The 15,060-nt window shown below is 42.1% G+C and overlaps 1 protein-coding gene across 7 annotated transcripts in view; it reads left to right on the top strand.

Moving 5' to 3' along the window:
• The window catches only part of LOC124280289 (tumor protein p53-inducible protein 11-like), a 468,499-nt gene that overhangs the window by 376,848 nt on the left and 76,591 nt on the right, over positions 1-15,060 (top strand). Inside the window, exon 1 of one of the 7 annotated variants that reach the window (XM_046716190.1) lies at positions 14,058-14,388. The exons of the other annotated variants lie outside the window; for them this stretch is intronic. Coding sequence (XP_046572146.1) covers positions 14,360-14,388 — 29 coding nt within the window. The 5' untranslated portion in view covers positions 14,058-14,359. Of the gene's footprint in view, positions 1-14,057; positions 14,389-15,060 lie in introns of those variants that run through there. 7 annotated transcript variants of the gene reach the window in all.

The following is a 15,060-nucleotide window of genomic DNA, read 5'->3' as shown; positions in this document are numbered from 1 at the left end:
CAATCTAGACTTGTGACGTCAATCTTGACTTGTGACGTCATTCTAGACTTGTGACGTCATTCTAGACTTGTGACATCATTCTACATTTGTGACATTCTAGACTTGTGACATCATTCTAGACTTGTGACATCATTTTAGACTTGTGACATCATTCTACACTTGTGGCTTCATTCTAGACTTTTGACATCATTCTAGACTTGTGACGTCATTCTAGACTTTTGACATCATTCTAGACTTGTGACATCATTCTGGACATATGACATCATTCTAGACTGTGACATCATTCTACATTTGTGACATTCTAGACTTGTGACATCATTCTAGACTTGTGACATCATTTTAGACTTGTGACATCATTCTACACTTGTGGCGTCATTCTAGACTTTTGACATCATTCTAGACTTGTGACGTCATTCTACACTTGTGACATCATTCTAGACTTGTGACATCATTCTAGACTTGTGACATCATTCTTTCTACACTTGTGAGACTTGTGACATCATTCTACACTTGTGACATCATTCATTCTCATTCTAGACTTGTGACATCATTCTAGACTTGTGACATCATTCTAGACTTTTGACATCATTCTAGACTTGTGACATCATTCTAGACTTGTGACATCATTCTAGACTTGTGACATCATTCTAGACTTGTGACATCATTCTAGACTTGTGACATCATTCTAGACTTGTGACATCATTCTAGACTTGTGACATCATTCTGACATCATTCTAGACTTGTGACATCATTCTACACTTGTGACATTCTAGACTTGTGACATCATTCTAGACTTGTGACTTTTTGACTTGTGACATCATTCTACACTTGTGACATCATTCTAGACTTGTGACTTTGACATCATTCTAGACTTGTGACATCATTCTAGACTTGTGACATATGACATTCTAGACTTTGACATTTCTAGACTTGTGACTGTGTTCTGACATCATTCTACACTTGTGATCATTTCATTCTGACATCATTCTAGACTTGTGACATCATTCTAGACTTGTGACATCATTCTAGACTTGTGACATCATTCTAGACTTGTGACATCATTCTAGACTTCTAGACATCATTCATAGACTTTGTGACATCATTCTAGACTTGTGACATCATTCTAGACTTGTGACATCATTCTAGACTTGTGACATCATTCTAGACTTGTGACATCATTCTAGACTTTCTGACATCATTCTAGACTTTCTAGACTTGACATCATTCTAGACTTGTGACATCATTCTACACTTGTGACATCATTCTACACTTGTGACATCATTCTACGCTCATTCTATTCTAGACTTGTGACATCATTCTACACTTGTGACATCATTCTAGACTTGTGACATCATTCTAGACTTGTGACATCATTCTATTCTAGACTTGTGACATCATTCTAGACTTGTGACATTATTCTACACTTGTGACGTCATTCTACACTTGTGACATCATTCTAGACTTGTGACATCATTCTACACTTGTGACGTCATTCTGGACATATGACATCATTCTGGACATATGACATCATTCTAGACTTGTGACATCATTCTAGACTTGTGACATCATTCTAGACTTGTGACATCATTCTAGACTTGTGACATCATTCTACACTTGTGACATCATTCTAGACTTGTGACATCATTCTAGACTTGTGACATCATTCTAGACTTGTGACATCATTCTAGACTTGTGACATCATTCTAGACTTGTGACATCATTCTAGACTTGTGACATCATTCTAGACTTGTGACATCATTCTAGACTTGTGACATCATTCTACACTTGTGACATCATTCTACACTTGTGACATCATTCTACACTTGTGACGTCATTCTGGACATATGACATCATTCTGGACATATGACATCATTCTAGACTTGTGACATCATTCTAGACTTGTGACATCATTCTACTTGTGACTTTCTGACGTCATTCTGGACATATGACATCATTCTGGACATATGACATCATTCTAGACTTGTGACATCATTCTAGACTTGTGACATCATTCTAGACTTGTGACATCATTCTAGACTTGTGACATCATTCTAGACTTGTGACATCATTCTAGACTTGTGACATCATTCTAGACTTGTGACATCATTCTAGACTTGTGACATCATTCTTGACATATGACGTCATTCTACACATGTGACATCATTCTACACATGTGATGTCATTCTAGACTTTTGACTTGGATCCCTATTTATTAATTCTGTTGGTTCTGGGAGATCGACTCAAGACACCAGGATGAAGGTTGATGGTCTGAAAATATTTGAAGGATGGACTGATAGTTGGAAGAAACTGCTTGAACGCAACTTGCTTGGCAGTAAACCAAAAAGTATTACTATTCCCGTGCTGCGTCAATGTATGATCTTGTCTTTATTTTTCAGCAGAGCACAGTACTGATAAAGACAACAAAACATGTGATCTGCATACTTCCCCCACAGACTGCCTTGTAATATTCAAACATGAACATCGACATTGCACGACACTTAATATATCTGAACTCCCTCTTCACATGCCATAATCACTGTAACAAATGCAGGGGATGTTTAAGAAATACTGACAAAGGGTCTGATTAGTAAAACTATATTCCTCAAGTTGTATCTGTTGGGAGAGATTGACCTGTAGACAACAAAACAGACTGACGATGGAAAACAATATTTTGATAATAGTTACTGGACAGGAAACCAATGTATGTAACATATGTTATATTTGGGATTGCACTTTCTTAGTAAATATAATGTGTTACATTTGACCGCTTTCTAAAATGGCATTGTGTAATCACAACCAATGCTTGTTGTACACGAAGACTAACAGGACTAGGTGACTCGGTTGTACATTGACCTTGACCTTGTAGATGTTCATTGTCTTAGTCTTCGTCTTCTGTGCTCCAGACTTGATCTTTTACAGACTGCTGTCAAGTAGCTGGAATATTGCCGAACCCCTTGTAGGCAACAAGCAAGAAACCCATGGAAGCTGTGGTGTACAAGCTGGTGAGAAGTCGGAATGGAGTACAGCTGTTTTTTATGGCGACTACATCTCTGTATTTGAACTGTATGTCATGTACATCATGTAACACTAATGCTGAGTCAGCAGAATGTTGGCCTATTGTGCAGTTGCAGTAGTTTGTCAATCTAAGCCCTTGTTTGATTGGTTAACAGACTGAACTGTTTTCCAATAACTGTGCAGACATGTCTGAAACCAAAAGCGATCTCAGTTTGAGTCAAGTACTGTGGTTAATGTGTAAGTAAAATATTGTTCCTGTGTCTTGAGGTCAAGTTTGTTCACATGCTGAATCCACCTTTTTGCGGCCACTGCTTCCTGTAGTGGTAACAAAGTGACACTAATGAATTGTTTCATCACCAGTTGTGGATTGTTTATACAATCATAATATGTTAAGACCACTTCGTAACTTGTGTGCTGCAATCAACAAAGTAAATACACAGTACCTAAAATGATTTCCACAAAATATATGTAAATAGTGAATGATAATCTCTCGCTCTCGCATACAGAGTAACCTCCCCTTAACAAGTGCTCACATCCCAGACAACAGACAGTGAAGTGACCCAGACGTAGGTGCGTGTGCACTCATCACAGCCCTGGCAACTCTGTGTACAAAAGCTGTCAGGGTAATATTTCCTTCCTATAAAAACAAACAGCACCAAACTTTCCTCATTACAAATTAATTATTTATTTATTTATGCCTTATCTCCCTTTCGTATCCTAAATTAGTTCAAATTCAATATTTAAGCTTCCTGGCTGCTTATGTGTTGATGCATATCCGATAACATGATTTGAAGATCTGGTCAGCAGTACAGTGGTTCAGTCTTAGATCTGGTCAGCAGTACAGTGGTTCAGTCGAAAATCTGGTCAGCAGTACAGTGGTTCAGTTTTAGATCTGGTCAGCAGTACAGTGGTTCAGTCTTAGATCTGGTCAGCAGTACAGTGGTTCAGTCGAAGATCTGGTCAGCAGTACAATGGTTCAGTCTTAGATCTGGTCAGCAGCAGTGGTTCAGTCAGTGGTTCAGTCTAGATCTGGTCAGCAGAGTCTTAGATCATACAGTGGTTCAGTCTTAGATCTGGTCACTAGTACAGTGGTTCAGTCTTAGATCTGGTCAGCAGTACAGTGGTTCAGTCTTAGATCTGGTCAGCAGTACAGTGGTTCAGTCTTAGATCTGGTCAGCAGTACAGTGGTTCAGTCTTAGATCTGGTCAGCAGTACAGTGGTTCAGTCTTAGATCTGGTCAGCAGTACAGTGGTTCAGTCTTAGATCTGGTCAGCAGTACAGTGGTTCAGTCTTAGATCTGGTCAGCAGTACAGTGGTTCAGTCTTAGATCTGGTCAGCAGTACATTGGTTCAGTCTTAGATCTGGTCAGCAGTACATTGGTTCAGTCGTAGATCTGGTCAGCAGTACAGTCGTTCAGTCTTAGATCTGGTCAGCAGTACAATGGTTCAGTCTTAGATCTGGTCAGCAGTACAATGGTTCAGTCTTAGATCTGGTCAGCAGTACAGTGGTTCAGTCGTAGATCTGGTCAGCAGTACAGTGGTTCAGTCATAGATCTGGTCACTACTACAGTGGTTCAGTCTTAGATCTGGTCAGCAGTACAGTGGTTCAGTCCTAGATCTGGTCAGCAGTACATTGGTTCAGTCATAGATCTGGTCAGCAGTACAGTGGTTCAGTCCAAGATCTGGTCAGCAGTACAATGGTTCAGTCGTAGATCTGGTCAGCAGTACAGTGGTTCAGTCCTAGATCTGGTCACTACTACAGTGGTTCAGTCCTAGATCTGGTCACTACTACAGTGGTTCAGTCGTAGATCTGGTCAGCAGTACAGTGGTTCAGTCCTAGATCTGGTCACTACTACAGTGGTTCAGTCTTAGATCTGGTCAGCAGAACAGTGGTTCAGTCATAGATCTGGTCAGCAGTACAGTGGTTCAGTCTTAGATCTGGTCAGCAGTACAATGGTTCAGTTGTACATCTGGTCAGCAGTACAATGGTTCAGTTTTAGATCTGGTCAGCAGTAGAGAGCAGTACAATGGTTCGGTCTTAGATCTGAGCGGTACAGTCTTGAATCTGGTTACAGTGGTTCAGTCTTAGATCTGGTCAGCAGTACAATGATCTGGTCAGCAGTACAGTGGTTCAGTCATAGAGCAGTCTGGTCAGCAGTACAGTGGTTCAGTCTTAGATCTGGTCAGCAGTACAATGGTTCAGTCTTAGATCTGGTCAGATCTGGTCAGCAGTCAATGGTTCAGGTATCTGGTCAGCAGTACATGGTTCAGTCTTAGATCTGGTCAGCAGTACAGTGGTTCAGTCGTAGATCTGGTCAGCAGTCAGCAGTACAGTCATAGATCTGGTCAGGTTAGATCAGCAGTACAATGGTTCAGTCGTAGATCTGGTCAGCAGTACAGTGGTTCAGGTCGTAGATCTGGTCAGCAGTACAGTGGTTCAGTCGTATAGATCTGGTCAGCAGTACAATGGTTCAGTCGTAGATCTGGTCAGCAGTACAGTGGTTGAGTCGTAGATCTGGTCAGCAGTACAGTGGTTCAGTCCTAGATCTGGTCAGCAGTACAATGGTTCAGTCTTAGATCTGGTCATCAGTACAATGGTTCAGTCATAGATACAATGGTCAGATCTGGTCAGCAGTACAATGGTTCAGTCATAGATCTGGTCAGCAGTACAATGGTTCAGTCGATTTGGTCAGCAGTACAGTCGTTCAGTCGTAGATCTGGTCAGCAGTACAATGGTTCAGTCCTAGATCTGGTCAGCAATACAACAATTCGTATCAGTAGCAGACCACTTCAATCTTTACCTTTTCAACTTGACAGTTATTCAGTCCACCCATTAATCTTGGCAGCCTTGCAGTGGTTCAGTCTTGTATTAATATTAATGATCATATGACTGTGCCAAGTATATTGGTGACATAGGCCTGTGCCCCATCCTAAGTATAGGTAATTGTAAGTCTATAGGACTAAGTCAGTGACTGTTCTTGAAGCTAAAGTATAGATAATTGTAAGTCAGTAGGACTAAGTCACTGACTGTTCTTGAAGCTAAAGTATAGGTAATTGTAAGTCTATAGGACTAAGTCACTGACTGTTCTTGAAGCTAAAGTATAGGTAATTGTAAGTCTATAGGACTATGTCAGTGACTGTTCTTGAAGCTGAAGTTAATGCACTCTCAGTAGGACCTCACTGTCCTTGAACCATGTTATTTTCCTTCTACACTGTGATGTTCTAGTTCAGATAATGCAAGTCTAGATACACTCTGCAGACACTGAAGCTCCCATCTCAGTAGGTCTCCTTTCATGTAGCTCCTACTCCCTATAAGAATTGTGTATTTTCAAAGACTGCAGCAGGTCGAGCAGTGAATGCTGTTTCCTAGTCTGTACTTGACACACACTCCCTTTAATGTCAGGCAAGATGTGTGCATGCTGTGTGGGGAAGATATTCGGAATTTATGCCCATTTCATTAATGAAAACAAATGGCCATGTAAAATATCCTTGGAGATAGCTTCATCAACAGTGGAAACCTTAACTCCTGTCATTCAGGAGGACTTTGATGGATGATAAAGGACATGTGATTATTTTTATTGGAAAAACAATATGAATTATTTACCAGGCGTGAGTGAGTAGTTACCATTATGACAATCATATCCTGTTTATGTCTAGTGATTGGCGCCATTGTGATGGCTGTAGGGGGTCACCGTGGTGATTTGCCTTCGTGAGTGCTCCCACATTAATGTACATGACTGACAGATGGACTGGAGACACAGGTATACCCGTATCTTGACTGATGTTCTACACCTGTCAGTGCCAGGGTGGCTCTCTCTATCATGACTGATGCTGGTCAGCCTATCACAGCCCATGCTGTTTGATTAATTACAACATAGGCTGTTCTGTTACCACTGAAGCTGTTCACTACATTAGAACCCAAGGTATTTGCTCTATTAGGATTAATGGCACCTCATGTGTTCGAGTGAGTGAGGGAGTATGATTTTATGCCACTTTTATCAATATTCTGGCAAAATTATGGATTCGCGCATTGTCCCCTTGCTTGGAATCAACCAGGGTTTTTGATGTGTCGAGTGAATGCTTTGACCACGTGGCTTCCGTAATGCTGGTTGATCTGTGAGATCTGAAGTTAGCCGCTCCATAAAGACTGATGTCAGACATCATTTTGCTGCTGATATTTGTCTCTGATGTCTCATTCAGTGAATGCACCTGTGAGTCACCCAACTATACACCTGTTATCTAACTAGTTGTCACAACATGAGCCAAGTCAAATGAGTTGTTGGTATCAGATGGTATCACATCTCCCTTACACAGCTGTCATCACCCTGTGATCAAGGCCAATGTTGGTCATCTCCCTCAACACAACTGTCGTCACCCTGTCATCAAGGCCAATGTTGGCCATCTCCCTTACACAGCTGTCGTCATCCTGCCATCAAGGCCAATGTTGGCTGTCAACAATACATTTGTGGGTCACGCATCAAGGCGCTGGCTCTCACTCACTCACTCACTCACTCACTCACTCACTCACTCACTCACTCACTCACTCACTCACTCACTCACTCACTCACTCACTCACTCACTCACTCACTCACTCACTCACTCACTCACTCACTCACTCACTCACTCACTCACCCATATTTGGTGACAATGAAGGTGCTGTAACACAGCCAGACTATTGAATGTCTTAGGTTTCAAGTATCAGTAATATCCTGTCATACTCCAACACACAGCGTATCTCTCCTGCTTTGGAGTGAATGCAAATTTCCAACCTGTGTACACATAATTACGAGGTCCCTGAATAATGATAACTACATTGTAACCGAGCTTCATGTTGATGGCTGGACTCCATGTCTGTGACAGGTGCTCCCGGAACCAACACCTGCTCTCGAAGCAGATCGAAAGTAAATGTACCACATTAGACTAAACATTTTTCAGCTACCGAGCAGCTAATGGTGTCGACAGTGATCCTGATGTTCACAGCCTTTAGTAACCAATAGTGCTCTACAATATTCAGTATTTTCTTTAGTTGACGCTTTTCTAAATACTACTGATGTGTAGAAGGGAGGACACATATACATGCACACAGTGAGATATAATTGTTTTTGTAAACTACAGTTAGATACCGATCACTCCAGCTCTCCATCATTCATGGTAGTCATGGTCAGATCATGCCAGTGAAGCCTTCAAACAAACCTTCCCTGTCAGAGAATGGAGGCATACATCATAGATCTGCCCCACTCAGACTTTCAAAAAGTCATATTTCATGCTGTTTAACCAATACATGTCAACATGTTGTGTTTCTATAGGAAGTAGCTGGCACCGGGAAACCTGAATCTCTCAGGAAACTCTCCACCCATAAACCATACCTGGCAACACACCAAAAGTTTTATCTAATGGTTATATACCGGTATATTTTACATATACATGCAGTAACAAAAAAACTACAAGATGCTGGAATATATAATATTCCTCGTAAATATTAGTTTGCTACACCTGTGATTGTCATGCATTGTTAAAGAAAAAGAATAAGTGGACGGTGTTGTTTTATATACATGCCATATCTAGCAGTGGCGTCACACAACAAAAATAACTACAGATAGATATGAATTTAAGCATTAGTGCTCAACAATGATGAATTATTGCACAATAGGTCACAGCTCACCATTGTTCACAATAATCATGATCAGACCATGCCAGGGAAACCTTTAAGTGAACCTTACTTGTTTTCTTTAGATTTTACCATAACAGAAAAATAGCCTCCTTTTTACAATTGTTCTGGGTAGCACAGGAAGGAACTGCTATCATACATGCAACCCTAAACAGGTATGAATTATCTTTAGATCATCCTAGGTCACACCAAAATCTTTGTCGATTGTTATCCTGACTTCTTATGTATCTGTAGCTTATAGATTACTGCCACTGTTTCTACAGGGAACATATGCGCAATACATATCTTGTATCTTGTATTGTATCTTGTTCTGTTAATGGTCATGGCTACTGTGACAAGAAGGAAACATGCACTTATTTGGTGCATACAATACAGGAATACAGATACATATGTGCCGTGAGTATAATGGATGTGAGTGGGTGGGTAGGTGAGTGAGTGAGTGAGTGTTGCTTTATAAAGCTGAGTGAGTGCGTGAGTGAGTGATACTGCGGCTATAATAGTTGTAACATGAGGTGAGCAGTACAAGAAAGTATATTATAACGGTTTTGAAATCTGGTGAAAAGAACTAGAAAGTATGAACTTTGTGTCGTGAGTAAAGTGGTTGTACAACCAGGTAGTTCCCAGCATCCATCACAGATAAGCCTGTTGTCATGGTTACATGTGTACCAGTATTCCATCATGATATTGCAGACTATTGTCTCATCCTAGATCACACTGAAGATGTGATGGGTTTTATTGATGGCTGCTATTGTCTTTACATTCACATTGCCTTCAGCATTATTAATGATTTCCTACACCACGGTATATAACAGTACACATCCAAGACTAAATGAAACTGCCTGCATTATTGTATATAACAGTATACATCCCAGACTATATGACACTGCCTACACCAGTCTATATAACGGTATACATCCCAGATTAAATGACACTGCCTGCATTATTGTATATAACAGTACACCTTCCAGACTATATGACACTACCTACACCAGTGTATATAACAGTATACATCCAGACTAAATAAAACTGCCTGCATCTGCATTGCCTATTATATATATACACCCCAGTATACATCCCAGACTAAATGACACTGCCTACACCAGTGTATATAACAGTATACACCCCAGACTATATGACACTGCCTGCATTATTGTATATAACAGTATACATCCCAGACTATATGACACTGCCTACACCAGTGTATATAACAGTATACATCCCAGACTATATGACACTGCCTACACCAGTGTGTATAACAGTATACATCCCAGACTAAATAAAACTGCCTGCATTATTGTATATAACAGTATACATCCCAGACTAAATGACACTGCCTGCATTATTGTATAAAACAGTATACATCCGAGACTATATGACACTGCCTACACCAGTCTATATAACGGTATACATCCCAGATTAAATGACACTGCCTGCATTATTGTATATAACAGTATACATCCGAGACTATATGACACTACCTACACCAGTGTATATAACAGTATACATCCCAGACTAAATAAAACTGCCTGCATTATTGTATATAACAGTATACATCCCAGACTATATAACACTGCATACACCAGTGTATATAACGGTATACACCCCAGACTATATGACACTACCTACACCAGTGTATATAACAGTATACATCCCAGACTAAATGACACTGTCTACATCCCAGACTATATGACACTGCCTAGATCATTGTACATAACAGTATACATCCCAGACTAAATGACACTGCCTGCATTATTGTATACAACAGTATACATCCCAGACTAAAGGTTGGCACTAGCTTGATCATTGTATATGACAGTATACATCCCAGACTAAATGACACTGCCTACACCATTGTATACATTAGCATACATCCAAGACTAAATGTCACTGCCTGCATCACTATATACAACACTTTTTATCCCTGATTAAATGACACTGAAGAAAGTCGGCTTTTGACCTTATCTTTATGATGAAAAAATAATGATTGATAGTGTAAAGTAGTCACAAGACAAGATGTATTAAGCAAAGGAACTGCCAGAAAAACAAGAAACAAATCTCATTTCCAATTTACGAGGTCCATAATTGACAGCTATTAATAGCAGTGTTCAGAGTTAACATTTCAAGTCTGTCTCATTGCTTGCTGGACAATAGTGACCCTTCTTTGTCAGTGCAGGGAGTCAGGCATTAGTGGCTAGCTAAGTCTCCTACAGCAAACATAGCTGGAGCAGGTTGTATTGAGTAGTGACCCCTCTTTGTCAGTGTAGGGAGTCAGGCATTAGTGGCTAGCTAAGTCTCCTACAGCAAACATAGCTGGAGCAGGTTGTATAGTAGTGACCCCTCTTTGTCAGTGTAGAGAGTCAGGCATTAGTGGCTAGCTAAGTCTCCTACAGCAAACATAGCTGGAGCAGGTTGTATAGTAGTGACCCCTCTTTGTCAGTGTAGGGAGTCAGGCATTAGTGGCTAGCTAAGTCTCCTACAGCAAACATAGCTGGAGCAGGTTGTACAGTAGTGACCCCTCTTTGTCAGTGTAGGGAGTCAGGCATTAGTGGCTAGCTAAGTCTCCTACAGCAAACATAGCTGGAGCAGGTTGTATAGTAGTGACCCCTCTTTGTCAGTGTAGGGAGTCAGGCATTGGTGGCTAGCTAAGTCTCCTACAGCAAACAGCTGGAGCAGGTTGTATAGTAGTGACCCCTCTTTGTCAGTGCAGGGAGTCAGGCATTGGTGGCTAGCTAAGTCTCCTACAGAAAACGTAGCTAGACAGGTTGTATAGTAGTGACCCCTCTTTGTCAGTGTAGGGAGTCAGACATTAGTGGCTAGCTAAGTCTCCTACAGCAAACATAGCTGGAGCAGGTTGTATAGTAGTGACCCCTCTTTGTCAGTGCAGGGAGTCAGGCATTGGTGGCTAGCTAAGTCTCCTACAGCAAACGTAGCTAGACAGGTTGTATAGTAGTGACCCCTCTTTGTCAGTGTAGGGAGTCAGACATTAGTGGCTAGCTAAGTCTCCTACAGCAAACATAGCTGGAGCAGGTTGTATAGTAGTGACCCCTCTTTGTCAGTGCAGGGAGTCAGGCATTAGTGGCTAGCTAAGTCTCCTACAGCAAACATAGCTGGAGCAGGTTGTATAGTAGTGACCCCTCTTTGTCAGTGTAGGGAGTCAGGCATCAGTGGCTAGCTACGTCTCCGACAGCAAACATAGCTGGAGCAGATTGTACAGTAGTGACCCCTCTTTGTCAGTGTAGGGAGTCAGACATTGGTGGCTAGCTAAGTCTCCTACAGCAAACATAGCTGAAGCAGGTTGTATAGTAGTGACCCCTCTTTGTCAGTGTAGGGAGTCAGGCGGTAGTGGCTAGCTAAGTCTCCTACAGCAAACATAGCTGAAGCAGGTTGTATAGTAGTGACCCCTCTTTGTCAGTGCAGGGAGTCAGGCATTGGTGGCTAGCTAAGTCTCCTACAACAAACATAGCTAGACAGGTTGTATAGTAGTGACCCCTCTTTGTCAGTGTAGGGAGTCAGGCATTGGTGGCTAGCTAAGTCTCCTACAGCAAACATAGCTGGAGCAGGTTGTATAGTAGTGACCCCTCTTTGTCAGTGTAGGGAGTCAGGCATTAGTGGCTAGCTTAGTCTCCTACAGCAAACATAGCTGGAGCAGGTTGTATAGTAGTGACCCCTCTTTGTCAGTGTAGGGAGTCAGACATTAGTGGCTAGCTAAGTCTCCTACAGCAAACATAGCTGGAGACAGGTTGTATAGTAGTGACCCCTCTTTGTCAGTGTCGGAGTCAGACATTAGTGGCTAGCTAAGTCTCCTACAGCAAACATAGCTGGAGCAGGTTGTATAGTAGTGACCCCTCTTTGTCAGTGCAGGGAGTCAGGCATTGGTGGCTAGCTAAGTCTCCTACAGCAAACATAGCTGGAGACAGGTTGTATAGTAGTGACCCCTCTTTGTCAGTGTAGGGAGTCAGACATTGAGTGGCTAGCTAAGTCTCCTACAGCAAACATAGCTGGAGCAGGTTGTATAGTAGTGACCCCTCTTTGTCAGTGCAGGGAGTCAGGCATTAGTGGCTAGCTAAGTCTCCTACAGCAAACATAGCTGGAGCAGGTTGTATAGTAGTGACCCCTCTTTGTCAGTGTAGGGAGTCAGGCATCAGTGGCTAGCTAAGTCTCCGACAGCAAACATAGCTGGAGCAGATTGTACAGTAGTGACCCCTCTTTGTCAGTGTAGGGAGTCAGACATTGGTGGCTAGCTAAGTCTCCTACAGCAAACATAGCTGAAGCAGGTTGTATAGTAGTGACCCCTCTTTGTCAGTGTAGGGAGTCAGGCGGTAGTGGCTAGCTTAGTCTCCTACAGCAAACAGCTGAAGCAGGTTGTATAGTAGTGACCCCTCTTTGTCAGTGTAGGGAGTCAGGCATTGGTGGCTAGCTAAGTCTCCTTCAGCAAACATAGCTGAAGCAGGTTGTATAGTAGTGACCCCTCTTTGTCAGTGCAGGGAGTCAGGCATTGGTGGCTAGCTAAGTCTCCTACAACAAACATAGCTAGACAGGTTGTATAGTAGTGACCCCTCTTTGTCAGTGTAGGGAGTCAGGCATTGGTGGCTAGCTAAGTCTCCTACAGCAAACATAGCTGGAGCAGGTTGTATAGTAGTGACCCCTCTTTGTCAGTGTAGGGAGTCAGGCGGTAGTGGCTAGCTTAGTCTCCTACAGCAAACATAGCTGGAGCAGGTTGTATAGTAGTGACCCCTCTTTGTCAGTGTAGGGAGTCAGACATTAGTGGCTAGCTAAGTCTCCTACAGCAAACATAGCTGGAGCAGGTTGTATAGTAGTGACCCCTCTTTGTCAGTGCAGGGAGTCAGACATTAGTGGCTAGCTAAGTCTCCTACAGCAAACATAGCTGGAGCAGGTTGTATAGTAGTGACCCCTCTTTGTCAGTGTAGGGAGTCAGGCGGTAGTGGCTAGCTTAGTCTCCTACAGCAAACATAGCTGGAGCAGGTTGTATAGTAGTGACCCCTCTTTGTCAGTGTAGGGAGTCAGGCATTAGTGGCTAGCTTAGTCTCCTACAGCAAACATAGCTGGAGCAGGTTGTATAGTAGTGACCCTCTTTGTCAGTGTAGGGAGTCAGGCATTAGTGGCTAGCTTAGTCTCCTACAGCAAACATAGCTGGAGCAGGTTGTACAGTAGTGACCCCTCTTTGTCAGTGTAGGGAGTCAGGCATTAGTGGCTAGCTTAGTCTCCTACAGCAAACATAGCTGGAGCAGGTTGTACAGTAGTGACCCCTCTTTGTCAGTGTAGGGAGTCAGGCATTAGTGGCTAGCTAAGTCTCCTACAGCAAACATAGCTGGAGCAGGTTGTACAGTAGTGACCCCTCTTTGTCAGTGTAGGGAGTCAGGCATTAGTGGCTAGCTAAGTCTCCTACAGCAAACATAGCTGGAGCAGGTTATTCAGAGGTGTGCTGCAACAACAGGGAGGGAGAACTCTTCAGTGATTGAGAGTAGAATGATTGATGCCTCAGCTGTATTGGAGAAATCTTGTAAGGTCTAAAGGCAGCAGGGAACCTACACCAGTGGCGGTAGCTGTGGCGACACCAACCACGACGGACATCGGGAGCTGTGTCAGTGTTAAGCATGCGGTGTGTGTGATTAGTTGTGTTACTTCTCTGTGAGTGTTGGATGTTACCTGGGAAGACATGGAGTCACAGAACTCAAGCAATTTTCTGTGAGTATTTTATGTGGGTAGATATGTTGGGGAATAATGACACATGTTGTAGTAATGTTGTCAAGTCACGCAGACTGCCATGGGAACATGCTACTGAACTTGACGCAAGTCTCGTAATCTTGCCTCAAAGCCTCCATAATAACACACATTCTGGAAAGATTTGCCCTGTTCACTGATAACCTCCAAGTATCTGATTTTTCTTGGCCAACATCAAAGTACCTAACTTGATATTCAGTTTGAAAAACTTTCAACTTTTTTCACATTTGAAAAATAATTGCACTGAAGTAATGATGTATTTTACAGAGGAGTTTGTAGGATGCATGGGTTGTTATTTAGTGTGTTTTAAAACAGGATACGAGGTTGTGTGTCGCATGCCATGTTTTGTGTGCTGGTCGTAATGGCTCCGCCATCTCCACCATGTCGTCAGACTTGTGCCCTCTCCACTCATTACTGAGAACTCAGACAACACCGACTTGCCTTTCAGTTTAGTCTCATTGTGCAAATATTTTTGACAGTTAACAAATTTTATGATATATATCAATGTTTTCAGATAGCTTATTTTGAAAGAAGGATAATATTTCCTCGTGATGTTGTATTATTAGTTTTCCATCATGTTGAAGTTGACAGATGAGGTTGACAGCTGTGTTATGTGATGTATGGCCAGGTTGCTGG

Source organism: Haliotis rubra, unplaced genomic scaffold (genome assembly GCF_003918875.1).
Source record: "Haliotis rubra isolate DU_JTF1 unplaced genomic scaffold, ASM391887v1 Scf264, whole genome shotgun sequence".
Classification (NCBI taxonomy): Eukaryota; Metazoa; Mollusca; class Gastropoda; order Lepetellida; family Haliotidae; genus Haliotis; species Haliotis rubra.
The sequence above is the reverse complement of the archived record's forward strand: the minus strand, read 5'-3'. Positions and strand labels throughout refer to the sequence as shown.